Here is a 15,918-nt window from a genome sequence, read left to right as displayed (position 1 = left end):
GAAAAAATGGAAATTCTGATTTTAAAACAAGAATTTTCGTAAAAGAAAAGGTTAAACATTGGACACAAACCATATGAGTTTCTACATAAAATCGCCATTTTACTCGGCTTTCTTCTTCTTCTTCTTCCTGGAGAGAGCCGATTGCCAAAAGAAGAAAAACAACACGAGCTAAGAGAAGGTAGAAAAAGACCACCAAATATATTTGGTTATACATGTCCTAATATACACAATTATAGATGAACTTTCAACCCCAAAAATTTAATATAGAGTAGAGTCAAACTTAATCTTGTATGATGTGTCACAGTGTTTACATTTGATTTTCATGAAAAACCTCACAATAAAAACTACTAATAAGATTGCAAAAGTTGTAAGATGAAATGCAGTACAACCTCAAAACAAAGGGATACTGTACAATGCCAAATAGAATAAATGGACTAAGGGATGCAATTAACCCTAAAATTGGACGTGAGTTTTAATATCCCTAAATTAAAAAAAAATCTTCATTCTTTTATTGAATTAACTGTTATTTAGTGATGTGCACGTCTCAAGGCCGAAAAGAATCCTCCTGATCTCTCCTTCCGTTTGTCGTCCCCATCGTCTCCGACCTGTTTTACAAGTGTATAATTAGTTCATGGGCAAGTTATAACAGCAATTAGCTCATAAAGTATGCATATGATTAGGTATGTAAACAAGCAAAAAATATCATCAGCTGTACTCCCTCTTCCCCCAAATAAGTGTCCTATTCAGATATAAAACTTGTCCGGAACAAGTATTCCTATTTCACAATTCCGAATGAAAGATCATGTCAAATTTTCTATTTTACTTCGTGATTCGTTTTCTCATATTATAATTAGGGTCTTGGCATACACTTTTTCTTGGAGCAGACACATGGTCGGGGGAGGAGGGAGTGAATATGATAATTTGGTAATATAGCAAGTGTCAATTAGAAGTAGAAGGTATGCACAGTGATCACTTAAACAAAAAAGAACAATACCTCCTTGGCAATTTTCTGCGAGATCTCCATTACTTCAGAGAAGTCAGGTCTTGCTGCTGGATCTTGCTGCCAGCATTTCTCAAGTAGCTCGGCAAGCTTTGGGTGAGTGTTTTTTGGAATAGTTGGTCTTAGACCCTGAAACGCCAAATGAAAGGAAGTGGTTTGAAATTTACAACATTTAACTTTTCGTGTGGTATGTCAAGTGAATTAGTCTCTGCTCAAGTGTGCATAAATGGTTTTTATGAATAAAAACCCAACTGCATAGCATTGTAGAAGCCTTACCTTTTGGACCACTCCAACGGCTGCTTGTAAAGGAGTCAAGTACTCATAGGGGATCTGACAAACAAAAAAGCAAAAAAGCAAAAAAAACATAACTAATTGTTGTCTAGAAGATTAAGAGTACACAATTTAAGAGAGCAGAAGAAGTACCTTTCCGGTCAGCAGTTCCCACAAAACCACCCCAAAGCTGAAGACATCTGCCTTATGATCATACGGCTTATGTTCAATCACCTTTAAGAAAAGAGCACTAGTGAGCAAATCAAGATTAAGATTGTGTTATGACAAGAACCAGCAAGCAGAGACAGAAAACTGCAGACTAGAAGAGGAAATGCAAAGAATAAAGCTCCAGAGGGCCTCTTTTCAAACCCGAATAAAAGGGCGCATAATCTATTGTTTGAATTATGTTAAAAAGTGAATTCAAGTATAATAGTCAAGCATGGGAATCTTCAGAATTGGTATGATAAAGATACAACATATAATAATGACAGTCACAGTTACAGCTCGTAGGAAAAAATCTGCATATGATGCATAACATCTCCTATATTCTGATTTGGTTCAAAGACGAAGGCATACCTCAGGAGCCATCCACCTATATGTCCCCGTTTCAGCTGTCATAACACCTGACTGTGATTTCACTCTGGCTACCCCAAAATCAGCCACTTTAACAACCTGCAGGTGAAGACATTTGAGTTATTCCAAACTATGAAAGCTCCAATAGTTGGAATGGGAGATTATGTAGTGTACAATATCTTCAGTTCTACCCAGAATACCAAGAACTTTTTACCCAAAATTCACAACACTGACATAAAACAAAAGTCGAGACCCAAATATTTTCTGCACATGGGTAACTATACAATTTGACAGATTCGTGGGGGAAAATAGATCAAAGCAGATTCAATTCATTAAAAATAATGCTTACTTCATTTTCATCCATCAAAAGATTTGCGGCCTTCAAGTCCCTGTGAATGATATTGTTCTGATGCAAATAGTTCATGCCCTTTGATACATCAATAGCTACTTTGAGTAAAGCTGGGAGCTTGAAAGTACCCTTTTGCTTGTGTAAATAATCATAAACACTCCCTCCAGACATGTATTCTGCAATCAAACAAACGTAAAACTTACCCTGATTTGCCTTTTACATCATTAGGAAAAAGGAAGAGACCTCAAGTAGTTCAAACCATATCTCTATATTTTTCAGGCCATGGTACTATGTTTGACACGTACCTGTCACTATGCACAGGTTAGGAGGTCTCGTGCATGCTCCTATGAATTGCACAACATTCTTGTGTCGTACTTTTCTGCAAGTAGCATATACTAATCAATGAAAAAGGAATAATGGTTCATAAATCTTCCACAATAATAAGATAAGTTTAAGATGGATGCCAGCGTCAAGTTTAAAAGGTTGAAATAATAGCAAAACTGATGCACTGAACAAATAGACTCGCAGGAATATAAGATAACATCAGTGAGAAAACTGTCGCCCATGATCATTAAAAAACCGAAAGTTACCAAATAGTATAAAAAATTCTTCAAAGGATGCCCTACTATAGCTGGTTCGTCCACCAATATATCAATAAACACACATTGACTAACCTCATTATATATACTTCCTGGGCAAACTCCTTTTGTAGTTCAGTATTCAATCGCTCTGTCTTGAGAATTTTGATTGCTACTTCCTGACTGCAGTAAGTACCTTTATATCTGAAGAAAGAAAGTAAATTTATTAGCTTCTGCTAAATAGAACACTCAACTACACACATAAGTTGACAAGTGACAGCCCTGGTACTTACAGATCACCATAGGATCCTGATGCTATCTTGGACTCAAACTTCAAGAGCTGAGGATTGATTTCCCAGACATCAGTACCATCACTAGGAATTGTCAGATGATCAGCTTCTCTTTTGATGGATAGTGGATCAATTTCACTGAGAGAAGGCAGATTTTGCGCATTTGGCCATGAATTTTTCTGCAGTAAACATGAATCGTCCATGACAATACAAATCTATAATAATATTAAATCAAGCATATAAGAGACAAATAGGATGAATTCAAAGAAAAAGAGAAGGATCCCAACAAAAACTATCGTAGACCGAGCACATATGTACTCTGTAGAGTAAAGTGCATAACATTAGTAATAGCTCCACGCTGGCTTTTTAACAAAATCATGTGCAGGAAACTTTATCAGACTCCCAATTTCCTAAATTAAGGAGTATAATGTGAAATACCTCAATCTTGAAAACTTCTTTTTCTATAGCAGTCCGGAGTTGCTCAACCTCCTGAAAAGTCATCAAAGTAAAATAAGGGGCACCCAAACATGCATGGATACAGAAAAATTACTACACGAGAAGTATTTTTAAATGATATTCTTAATATGCAAAATATCTAACATGAACGAGGGTTGGTGGCCAATGAAAAGGAAACAATCAATACAACAACAAAAATGGCTGTATTAAGGTGTAGATACCTCAAAGGGCCACCCGTCAACAACAAAGACATCTAGCGAATAGCCATCCACTGTGGAAAAGGCATGTGCTTCTTGGATGTTTAGTCCAATTTCAGCTAATAAAGAAGTCAACTGCAATTGCCATCATTGAAGAGTTTACTTCATGTTAGATATCTTTCATGTGACCAGTATAGCATAGTGAAATGGATTAAGTAATATTAATTACCTGACTGAGAAGCTTTGGCTTGTCATCTGCTGAAAAGGTAATCTCATGCATGGCCCTGCATTGAAGTTTATAGCAAATGTAAGCTTCGTGATATGCATTTCCAGTATTATTTTCGTTAAACATTACAACTTGTCAAACAAAAAAGTTTAGCAGTAAAGAACACAACAAAACTTCCAAAAGATACACTGTCACTGTGTTTGGGTTATTAAGTGAGATAAAAACATGATAGACATAAGTTATATAGCTGTACTTTGGTTGATTGACAATTTGACATTATAAGAGAGTTAGATAACCGATCTCTATTAATTAAATATGTTTGATACAGTTGTGTTTCCCCCATTACTACACACTGAAAGTTAACATTTATAACCTCATTGCAATTAGGGTCAGGAACTTACAACCCACTTCAAAAGCTTAAAGCCAAAAAAGAAGAAAAGGTTAGACCCAACTTCATCACTCAAAGTATGGCAAAGCATTTCACTGAGTTTTCCATAAAAATAAAATTAGTCCTCAAAATTGCCTCCATCTTCACCTGCTTTCCACATTATTTTTCAAAAATTCCAGAGAAAACTCCCCTGACAGCTAAGTCAGAGCAAAGGGAAATTTATTAGTTTATAGTTCTGAATGTTAACAAGAATATATCAATGTCAGAAGATTAGTAAGAAAGGCTCAAAAGTGAGGGATCACAGATCCCATCCATGCCCTTCAAATGGCTGATGGACAAATTATTTTTTCATGGGCCCGAAAAAAGTCAACAAAAGTACACAATGGGTGGGACATGGAATATAATCACTTTCAAAAGATCCAATCAATAGCAGCCTAAAGAATGAAAGTAACAAGTCATATATAATGGCAACTACGTTTAAAAATAATACTATGAATCATGTCAAGATCAGATAAACTATTTAGTATACCTGGGAATCTTGGTACCAGCCTCTGTGACACTATCTCCATCTTGAACTTCAGATTTGTTTACTTCAAGTGCAAGAGCTTCAAGATTAGGAGAAGAACCAAAGGCAGGTGGGGGGTGGATGCTGAATAAAAAATAGGATAGTAAATATTCACAGGTTCAATAAAACCTCACAAACTACATATAAATCCAGAAGAACTACTTAATAAAATATTTTATGACGAAAGATAGTGACAAATTGAAACTGTTAATAAACGAGAAACCATGAATGTCAATTATAGATATGAAAGAGTCGCGGGCTACACCTTCCCCTTCTTGGTGAATGTGAATGTACTGAATCCCCAGAATTCCCATCAAAGAGAGGCACAACCTGTGCAAAATGCCAGGATTAAATTATGTTCAGCATATATATGACATAACCAATCATAAATACCATGCAATCAGTGATAAAAGGCAAAGACAATGGTTGTTAGGTCATCTTTCCTTAGATCAGTTGAGAAACATCTCATCATTTAATAAGATCTCTCCATGAGAATGAAAATAAGTATGTGGGATGAACATGAAGATTTGGCAAGCTTGTAATATAGGTGGACTTATGTTAATTAGAGAATTGAATCCATGCAAAATAAATTTGTGCATATTCCAAATCTCACCATATTACAGAAAAAAAAGAATGAGAATGAGGTGCATGTTGGCTGGTTTGTTTGGACCTTACCCAAATAAAGGCAGACAACGACTACCATAGACCTCAAGATGTACCTACTTTTATCTCAAGGTACAAATGTGGCAAATTACATCAGTATATGCTCTAAATAAGTAGCAACCTGTTTGCTAAAATGTCAAACTTCACCTAGATAGCAGATGGGATACATTCATGATTCAACCATCTTTCACTTTCCAAACCTCAAAACATCAGTAGAGATTCTAAATTCAACTTAAGTCTTAAATATATTGAATAATCAATGAGTTAGAACTCTGGCACTTGACCAACATTATAAGGGTAAAATCTTAAGCTTCCTAGAAGTAAATATAAATTTTAAAGGGGGCAAGCATTGGGCTACTGGTAAAATCGGTTAAGCATTCACTTTTCTGTTACTCTGAAGATCCTATTTTTGGTCTCCACTCTCCACCAATCAGCTCAAGATGACTATTGTACCTTCCTGACGAAACAATTCTCACAAGGCACGAGTATTGTCATTCAAACAAACTATCTTGCTTCCAAGTTGAAGTTAGAGATGGAATTACTAGCCTAATGGTCAGCAGATGCCACGTGAATAAACACAGAACATTAAACAATTAACATATCAGGATCACAGAGGGAAGCAGAACAAGCAAAGTTCACCTGTACAAGCCGAACTTCGAAAACTGGTCTATTAGCAGGATCGCGAGCTAGATGCAGTAAACGCTTGTGCGTGAGAACATCTTCTGCCCTCTCAACATTCACATCCATTGCATACCTTCGATGAAGAGAAACAGATACTCAGTCAGAGACTCATAGAGCAATTAACATACCGAAACGCATCAGAAGGATACACATGTAGAGAAATAACAAAAAATATCTTGACATGCAACACCGCCATAGCTGATATGATTACAGTCTTACATCGTTACAACAAGTTCCAGCAATCATAAGCTGAAAATATCTTTCGACATGGTTAATCACCGCTCAAATTCGTAAATCCAAACAAGACGTACAAAAAATCTCAATAATAAAGCACTCCTATTGGAAAGAGAGAAATGAAAGGAAAAAGACAAATTATACCGACAATATTAGAACAACGTTAAGCGCGTGACTGTGTAGGTTAGAAAGAGTAAAGGCAACCTGGCCGGTAGGCGATTGAAATGCGCCCAAAGCTGATCATCGAAAGTCGGCTCCTGTGCCTCCGGATGATCGGATTCCTTCAGCCGCCGCAAAACCTCATTGTAAACCTCCACTTTCTTCCGCTGCTGTCGGCTCTTGGCAGCTGAAGATTCCACCACCCTACTTCCACAACTCTCGTTATCTTCCATCACCATTTGAGATTCTGAATTCGCGATGGATTTTGCACAAATCACAACCACAACGACTAACGCCTTGATTTTTCTTCAAATTTCGATCTAACTGCTTTTACGGTTCACGTAAAGTGAGATTGGTGATGTAGATTTGAGATGGCGAAATTCCTGTAAACATATTAGCGCCCACTGGTAATAGGATAATTGGGAAATTGGAGTAAAACTCTTGGGATGAAGCTCTCACTAATGTGGATTTGAGATTTTTATTTTCGGTTTCTGAATTGGATCCGCTCTTCCATCCATATCCATTTCTCTATTTTCTGTCTCTCTCTAAGCCTCTCTCTCTCCTCTCTGTTTTGCTTCTGAAAGAGTAAATAAAATATTTAGGGAACTCTGGTTTGTGTAGTTGCTCTAGGTCTTATGGTTTTTTAATAGTGGAACAACTACTCCCTATTCGCTTACGAAAATTATTTACTACTCCTATACCTTTATATTTTAGTATTATAGTAAGTATTTTATAAAAAAATACGTACTAGAGTTTTTAAGAAACATAGTAGTAGTAATTAAAATTACGAAAACACAATTGAAATAAAAATACATCAGTAGTCCAAATTTAGTCTTGGAGCACCATAATGCATATATTTGTCATACGTTATCATTTATTCATTCTATTAATTTATTTTATTCATCCGATTAGGATAACCTAGTACTTTCCCTACTCCATCCCCTACCCCCCTCACAAATATAAAATCCCCTCACAAATATAAAATATGATGATAACCCCCTTATTTATATTTGTGAGGGGTGGAGTAAGAAATGGTGTAGGAAAAGCAGTAGGTGATCCAAACTGTCACTCATCCCGTAATTACACTCAGTCTCCTCTGTGTTCCCATACATAAGATGTGTCACATTTTTGCTCTTAATGCTTGGCTGCCTCTTGGACCATGGGACGATTTTATATCATTGTCATATTCATAGTTGTTTGATCATTCGTTAGAAGTGTTATTTGATCACTTACGCCTAGTGGAGTCCGATCCTTCGTTATTCAACCACTTCTCCCACTGATGCTCCTTCACCTAAGCTCCAAGGAACTTGAAGGCCATCGGGTTCTCTTTTTAATGGAGATATTATGCACCTCTTTCATCAAATCGTCTTCATTCTAGCTCATTTTTATTGCGACTCAGCTTGTCAATTTTATGGGCATAATTTATGAATGCCTGGGTTGGGTTTGACCTATTAAAATTAGCTCCAAGTATAGGTGTTGTGCCTACAAATATACTTTCAAAATATTAACTATCTTAAAATTTTATTGTGACTTTCTTAACAACTATACTATATAGACTTAATTTCATATACAAATTAAGCATCGCTATCAATATTATTTCAAACCGTTTGCAATAAAGTGAGACTTGTATTCATTATAATAAGCGTGAAAATTATCCAATATGAAATTTATCACTCATACACAAATCGTTAAATGTGTCTCTTATATTCCCTCAATCCCAACTTAATTGTCACTCTTAGAGTGGATACTGGTTATAAGAAATGTAAAGAAAAATTGGTTGAAAAAGTTAGTGGAATGTGAAACCCACTTTTTAATACTGATTTTATAATAAAAATGTGAGTAATGTGAGTTAGTAGAAAGTGAAACCCACTTATTTATGATAAAAATGAAGTGTGACAATTAAGTTGTAATGGACAAAAATGGAAAAAATTGACAATTAAGTTAGGACGGGGGGAGTAATATACAAATTGGCATTTGTTGTCGTAACTACACAAACTCATAAAAAGTTATCAAAATGAAAACCTCATGAGCAGAAATTTATTGTATCCAGTTCTCGTTAGTGTGACTCGAAATAAAGTCATACAGTGCAAAAAATGAATACAGTAAATACTAACAAAAATATAGTTTAGAATCACTCGCAAATTAGTAGGTCTAAGAAACTAATATTTGATAAATCTTTGATTATTTAGACTTTAGAGAGCTCATAATAATTTAGTAGTAACAAATTATAGGTCAAATAGCAACTTTTTTAAAGGATCAATCTTATCCATGATATAATAGTAAGTCATAATTTTGGATTGCACTAGATTAATGGAGTACTAGTATTATACTAACGTTGGTCGTCATAAAAATTTTAACTAATTTCGAAATGTGAGGCAGAAGACCCTAAATAACATTCTAAATCAAAGGCAATTTTATTCTAATGCTGAAATTCTTCTAGAAATAGAAAAATATTAGTACTCCTACGGGACCCCCAAGTATTATTAGTGCAGGATTCGAGATGATTATCCAAATGATTTTTAAATTTAATGCCGATTAATGATTATTTATTTATAATATTTCAGGTGGTGGTGGTAACTGCATCTACTTTTTCAATTAGAGAATAATGTTGTCGACAAATCGGAATTAACGGGAATTAGGGTGAATTCCAATGAAGTGTGATAGTATTTCAAAATGATTAATGCTTTAATCATTTTTAGCAAAACAAAACATAACTATAATTACTGCGTTGTCAGTCCCGATGCTATGGTGAATCTACTAGGATCCGAGTCATCAACAATGGCAATGTTGTAGTATCGGATAAGATTTCTATCTTTTAATACACATTTTTAGGGATTTATAAGGTATGTCAAAGCAGCTGGTGGGTAACGGGTATAAAGAAAAAAATTGTAAATTAATTATACTCTCTATGGCATATGATATAACACGAGGATTAAGATACAAATTAGTAAAGTAGAGAGAGGAGAAGAAGAATAGTTAAAATAGTATTAGTGTATTGATTTGTAGTATAAGTTGCAAATAATTTGATGTATAAGGAGAATAAAAATTGAACAACTTTCTATAAATAAAAATGTTTATAATTTTTATGGGACGGAAGGCAATAAAAAATATTACTCCAACAATACAGAGAAAGTAAATTTTATTAGCAAACTAATTAAAATAGAAAAATAACTCTTAATCACTTGCGGAGAGTATCTATGTTTACAATTGTCAAACAACATAATGCTTCTTAAAAGTACAATTCGAATTCACAGATTTTTTGTACTAGTTTTTTATCCACCAAGATATTTTTAGTTAAACAGTGTTTCTTGTAGTATCAATCAATAAAGTCATTATTGAGTTAACAGATAGTATGTCGTTAAAATGTTATTTTGCCACTAAAAGCAAAGCTGTGGTCCTCACGTTGAATGCGAGTGTCTCCACGTGGAAACTATCCACCGTGGCACCTTTTTTTTTCAATTTTCATGTGGTGAAGTTTGAAGTTTAAATATTTATTCATTAAAAATATGACCACGATAGATAACAAATAAATGAAATTTTCAGAGGCAGCATCTATATGGTTACCATCTTACACATGGAATTACCAAGGTGCGTGATTAAAGTATAAAAGACAAATCAGATTAAGTTAAAATATCTGGTTCGTAGTCGAGATATATCTATCCCCGTGTTTGGCGAATTTCCGTAATAATTTATTTTTTCAATTGTACTAAAGAATTGCATACACAAAATGGTACTATTCCTACAATATTTAGTTCTACTACTTTTTAACTCTTTTTGAGGGCAGGGATCAGTGATTGGGAGAGTTCAACTTGCTTAAGGAGTTGAAAATTAATGAAATCAGCGTGACATATTGGTGAAGGTAAGGTCCCCCTCTCTCATCGATTTTTTTTTTTTAAGTTGCACGTGTGATTTGATAAACTGAAAATATAAAATTATTAAAATTCCAGTAATAGTACAAATGTATAACTCGCAGAACACAAAAAGTAGATATTTATAGATATAATCAAACGAAGCTCGTTTAAAAAATAAAATAAAAGGACTGAAAAATGGGTAAAACGATGCTCATAATTAATCTCTCATAGTCTCATGTGACATATGGTGTGAGATGTAACATGTATGGTGGATAGGTGAACACTATTGATAAGAAGGTGACATTTCCAACTTTGTTGGGTGGCAAAGAAAAGATGATAGCAACATTATTATATTATTTCTGCTACATATAAATGTTTCCATCTTCAACATATAGATATTTTTATCTTGTGATTTGTTTCTTTCGGTTTTCCTTTTATAAACTGAATAGTATTTTGGTTTTGGAGTGTCAATACATCAAATTTAGCAGTGCCGTGTCATGTACTATGTACTTTATTTTCTATAATTTGTCTAATGGAGTTATAGTTCACAAAAATATCAACCCTATAAATATATTGAGTGGCAAAATAGTTATTTAATCTGGGTATAGGAAATTGTAAGGTTGGAGAATAATGGAGATAGTTAACACTTATTTGTGGATAGTTTAATGGAATATACAACTGGAGGTAATAATTAGTTTATATCCGTGATCCTTTATATACTAGTAATATAAAAAAAAATGTAAATTTTTTGTTCATTTAGGAAAACTCATTCTGTACTTATATTACTCCGTTCTTATTTATTTTCTGTTGTCTCACTATAATTATGTCATAGGTTTATTTTAATTATTTCTACTTTATTATTTTATCATCTATCTACAATTATCTCCCAACATAACTTACTAAGCACTCATTTAATAATTTTCGTGCCCAAATCAACATCTCAATCAGAGTAGAAGAGTTTAAAAGCTTTTCCTCTTCTTTCTGAGATAAATTACTAGAATAGAGAGAGTTTAAATAATACTCCAGTAATTTGTAAGCCGCGCATAATATATGATTGAAATCAAAGAATCTCACACGCACTCACATAATAGAGAAATTTGCATAAATTGCTGAGAACGTGTAAATCATGGTAATTAATTAACATATTGATGTTTTATACATTTCAATGCTTATTAGCATGTTGTTAGTATTTTAATGTTATTTGGCCGTTGAATTGAATAAATCGCCAATCGCGGGACTCGTGAATTCTTAAACAAAACGACCTAAATCAATATCATAGATTATCAATTTCTCTAAATATTAAGATAAAATCCAATACAGTGTCAATTAATTATCAATAACCAATTACTCATTTACTAATATAGTAATATGGAAATCGCGACTGCAAATTAACCTTATGGTTCAAAACCAACAATTTAGCCTTTACATTTTCATGGCATATTTAGAAATAACAGTAAATTAATCCATGCAGAAGTTCACCTAATCTTCTTTAATTCGCACAAAAAATGTACTAGCATACTATTTTAGTACAATTATTGGTAGTGAAGATGTACCTAATAATAATTGAATTAATTTATAAGAAAGCAATTTAGTTGATAATTGGGATCTTGGAGTTGATATATAATGATAATTTAAATAAATAATTGTCGGGGTCATTATGGTTATAAAATACAATTTGAATGGATAACATAAATTATAAATTAAATTATCTAATCCCATGATATTAACATGTTTATCTTTTCCTTTTTAAATTTTCTTAAAGTCCAAACTGTGCCAACACTTTTTAACTGTTTTATGCTAGGAGTATTTTATATTGTAGAAACGTGTGATTATTGATTCTGTTGATTTTATACACTGGTTAAAATCTGGAGGCATAACATGGATGATATACTAAAGTAAATGTGCAGATTTACACTTACAAACCACAATTTATGCAGATTCTCTTGTCTTTATTTTGCTAGTAATTTAAAGCATTGAATACATAAGAACATAATAGTTCCATCTTTAAATTGAACCTGATCGGTTTTATTTGAATCACTTTTATTATTAATTAGTATATTAGTATTTTCTTACTAAAATGTTCCCACTATAATTTAAAAGATATATACAGCATCATTAAAAACGTTTTATTACCCAAAAAAAATGTTTCATGAAATGTTTATGACAAATCCACACATGATTTCCAGTTTGATTTGAAGATATTCATGCAAATACAAAAAAATGTTAATATTTTCCTAAATCTACATGTATTTAATTTGAAAAGTTATTTTTTTCTAAATTATTATAGAGAGATAAATATATAATATTTTGAATTCATTTTAAATAATAAAAAAAAATGATCATTTGTATACAATTTATGTACATTTTTCAATACTCTAAACCCATAAAGTTGTTAAATATTGCATTTCACATATTCTTACAATGAGTCCTTGTGCAATAATAAAATCTAAGGTAATGATTTTGATTAATTGTGGTAGGTTAATATTGCCAAAATGAGGTTCAAAATGGACATATTTTAGGATCTAGTTTTACATCAAGATGAATAATGACAAGATTTTGCATTTTGTTTTCAATAAGTTAGAGAAGAGTAGAAACTAATTTATTCCTGTTTCTATTCATAGTATACTATGTGCTCGTGTAATTATTTACATAGTATAATCAAATTTGAACTAATAAGCTGCAAAATGCGAATTCATCTTTACCAAACTTGTCAACAAAGGAAAGGAAAAAATAAAAAAATAAACATGTGGGCCCTTTGACCTCGATGGAAGACCACCATGGCAAAGTAAAAAATCATTGCTAATAGATTTAGGGTAGCCTAAATTAAGGATTGGGATGCCACATAGATAGATGCCTAAAATGATGACATGGCACATGCCTCTTTGGGTTCTCAAAGGTCCATTGAATATGGATACTTATCCTTCTAACAAGTAACAACATTAATTGTTTGATATGAATTTTAATTTGACTTTGAGTTTATAAAATAATAATCAAACCATATTAAAGTCATGGAGTGATGAAAGAACACAATCTCGCTGGCGTGGTCGGGAAGTGGCGACTTGATCCTCTCTCTCTACAATTGGGAAAATGCGTTAGAATATGCCATTCCACTCAACCTTCTTTACTCTGCAATTTGTAAATTTAATCATACTAATTGTCACTAAAAGGCTTAATCATTGTTAGTAATTAGTATATCCGTTTCTACAATCTGTATCAATTTAAAGATACCGTATCACACAAAATTTTACAAATTTCATAATAATGCGTTATAAAAAATTACACCATGAGTAAAGACATATCATGTAACTGAAGGAATTTCATGACTTGGGGATTTCAATTTGTTAAAATGCATAGAAAGATAGTGGGATCGATCCAAATTATAAATTGTATGTGGTGTAGAAAAGGAGACAAAAGATCATTATGCAAGTCTTCGAAACATGATGACTCTTCACAAACCCAATCCATTTCATACCCTTATTGTGGATAAAACCATATCTGCCAACTCCAACATGTGGGGAGCAATGCTCATTGCTCCTTTTCACTATTTATTTGATTAAATACAAATTTTCAAGAAATTATCATATGATCGACACCTACTCTATATGCATATATAATATATATATATATAGTACGATAATAGTAAATGAGAGTAATTGGATGGTGTGCTAGATTTGGACCCCATACAAAAAAGTATGAAAATATTTTATACTACTACTATTATTGTCAGGACCGCATTTTCTAAGGATAGAAAACACGGTAAATCATGACTAGGGAAGGATAAAAGAAGCGGGAAAGAAAGGAAAAAACAACGAAACTCGACCAAAGCTTAAATAATTGGGAATAGCTCGAATAAAATCAAGTATCTCAACAATCAACAACTCAAAAGAATATTATCTCAACAATTGACAACTCAAATAAACAATATTCAGCGGAAGCATTCGAGAGAAGAATAATACTATGTATGAAGACATAATATATTCGAGATCTTTTATTTGTTATCTTCTTCACTTTTATGCTCAACACCCACCGCGCTCGTCACAGCTCAACCTGCACATTATAAAAAGAAAAGCAGGGCTGAGTACTTGATGCACTCAGTGGACTCATGCCGAAAACATTTTATAAAAAGAATAATTATCATGCCACCATTGAGTGACCTTGTGGTTTTGAAAATGCCCAAGACACTAAAATCATTTCCATTGTAAAACTCGACTGCAGTCATTTTCCCATAGATGTCTACTATATCTGATCCATTGATGACAAGGAATGTGGCCACATTCCAAGTCACTAGACCGGCCGACCCAAAAGACGGCTCACGATCCCCATTGGTGTACACTAGCCTGAGTAGGGACTCACTCCCTAGTCAGACCCGAATTCGATTATCCATAAATGGCAAAAGCCACAGCAGATAGGTTCCATAGATAAAACAAAACACGGCATGACAAATATTCATTTTCACATAAAAATATACTTAGGGCATTGCTCTTATTTTAAAAGAAAGCCCACCTCGTTCGCTTAAAGCCTTAACATGTGTTCCATTCCATCCTAGAATAGCATGCTCAACGTCACCCATTGATTCGATGTACGCTAAGCCCAATCTTCCATTTTATTAATTTGGCCCGAACCGAATAAATTCCAATCCAGCCCCTTAATTAAAAAATAGAAAGCCCAAAACTTTAAATTAATTCATTTGGCCCAAATATCATTAAATAAAACAAGCCCAAATCTTCTTCAAGATTTTCTCACCTTACTGCTCACGTGAAATTCCAAAGTGAGATTGAAGTTCCCAAAATCAAAACTCAACACAGTATCGCATCTCCCTTCACGCAGTGCTCCTTATCTCTTTCTCCTCTTCCAGCAACGATGTCATGCCGTCTCCGATGAATTCACGGCTACCGTCCCATCTCTCTTCTCCTTCGCTGATTGTTGCCGGCAAAACCGCCGCCAATGTTGTGACGCAGCAGGAGCTGCTGCAGTCACAGTGCAGTTGAAGCCTCCGGCCTCCTATGTCTCCCTCGCGCGGTTTCACGCCATCACCTCCAGCCTCATCGTCTAACGCAGCAGTCACCGCTGCTGGATCGTTGCAGCCCTGCTGCTGCTGCAGTTCGCCGTCGTCTGCTGCTCCCACAACACGATTCACCATCGCGCCGCTATTGCCCGCTGATTCGCCTCCGTCGCTCGCAGCTCCAACACCGCCGTGAAAACAGCGATTTGTCCATCACTTCAAGACAACGTCGCTGCATCTCCTATCTCTATCTCACGTTCCCAAATTCAGAGAAACCAACTTCCTTTTCCCACTTTCTTCTCAACTCACGCACTCTCTCTTCCTCTGATCTGTACTCCGTCGTCACTGTCGGCGAGCTCGAAGGCTCAGCTCTCCGCCTATCTCCTTCTCTCATCGCCGCGGCCGCGACTCTCCATCATCACTGTTGATCAGCCAG

The 15,918-nt window shown here is 34.3% G+C and overlaps 1 protein-coding gene across 2 annotated transcripts; it reads right to left on the bottom strand.

The window, feature by feature from the left end:
• Positions 1-237: 237 nt before the first annotated feature.
• LOC125188705 (serine/threonine-protein kinase STY46-like) lies at positions 238-7,245 on the bottom strand. Of its 2 annotated transcripts, none has more exons than XM_089059343.1 (16): positions 6,675-7,245; positions 6,195-6,309; positions 5,158-5,222; positions 4,857-4,976; positions 3,943-3,997; positions 3,738-3,848; positions 3,499-3,549; positions 3,064-3,239; positions 2,867-2,974; positions 2,498-2,571; positions 2,193-2,368; positions 1,847-1,942; positions 1,424-1,504; positions 1,277-1,330; positions 995-1,129; positions 238-605 (listed from the first exon to the last, which is right to left on the bottom strand). In XM_089059343.1, the coding sequence occupies exons 1-16, from the start codon at positions 6,866-6,868 to the stop codon at positions 528-530; spliced, it is 1,689 nt and encodes a 562-aa protein (XP_088915469.1). In that variant the 5' UTR covers positions 6,869-7,245; the 3' UTR covers positions 238-527. The 2 variants fall into 2 exon arrangements, with proteins under 2 accessions (XP_088915469.1, XP_088915470.1); XM_089059344.1 differs by lacking the exon at positions 6,675-7,245 and adding an exon at positions 6,456-6,567.
• Positions 7,246-15,918: the final 8,673 nt, after the last annotated feature.

The sequence above is a fragment of the Salvia hispanica genome, chromosome 5 (genome assembly GCF_029641045.1).
Source record: "Salvia hispanica isolate PSC_SH4W2 chromosome 5, Shi_PSC_v1, whole genome shotgun sequence".
Taxonomy (NCBI): Eukaryota; Viridiplantae; Streptophyta; class Magnoliopsida; order Lamiales; family Lamiaceae; genus Salvia; species Salvia hispanica.
The sequence above is the reverse complement of the archived record's forward strand: the minus strand, read 5'-3'. Positions and strand labels throughout refer to the sequence as shown.

What these genes read in the sequence shown, in the direction of transcription:
- LOC125188705 (XM_089059343.1), bottom strand. Translation starts at nt 6,868, where the DNA reads ATGGTGATGGAAGATAACGAGAGTTGTGGAAGTAGGGTGGTGGAATCT. An exon ending in TCGAAGTTCGGCTTGTACAG is followed by an intron (nt 5,223 to 6,194) that starts GTGAACTTTGCT and finishes CATTTTGCACAG; the next exon opens with GTTGTGCCTCTCTTTGATGG. An exon ending in GGGAACTGCTGACCGGAAAG is followed by an intron (nt 1,331 to 1,423) that starts GTACTTCTTCTG and finishes TTTGTTTGTCAG; the next exon opens with ATCCCCTATGAGTACTTGAC.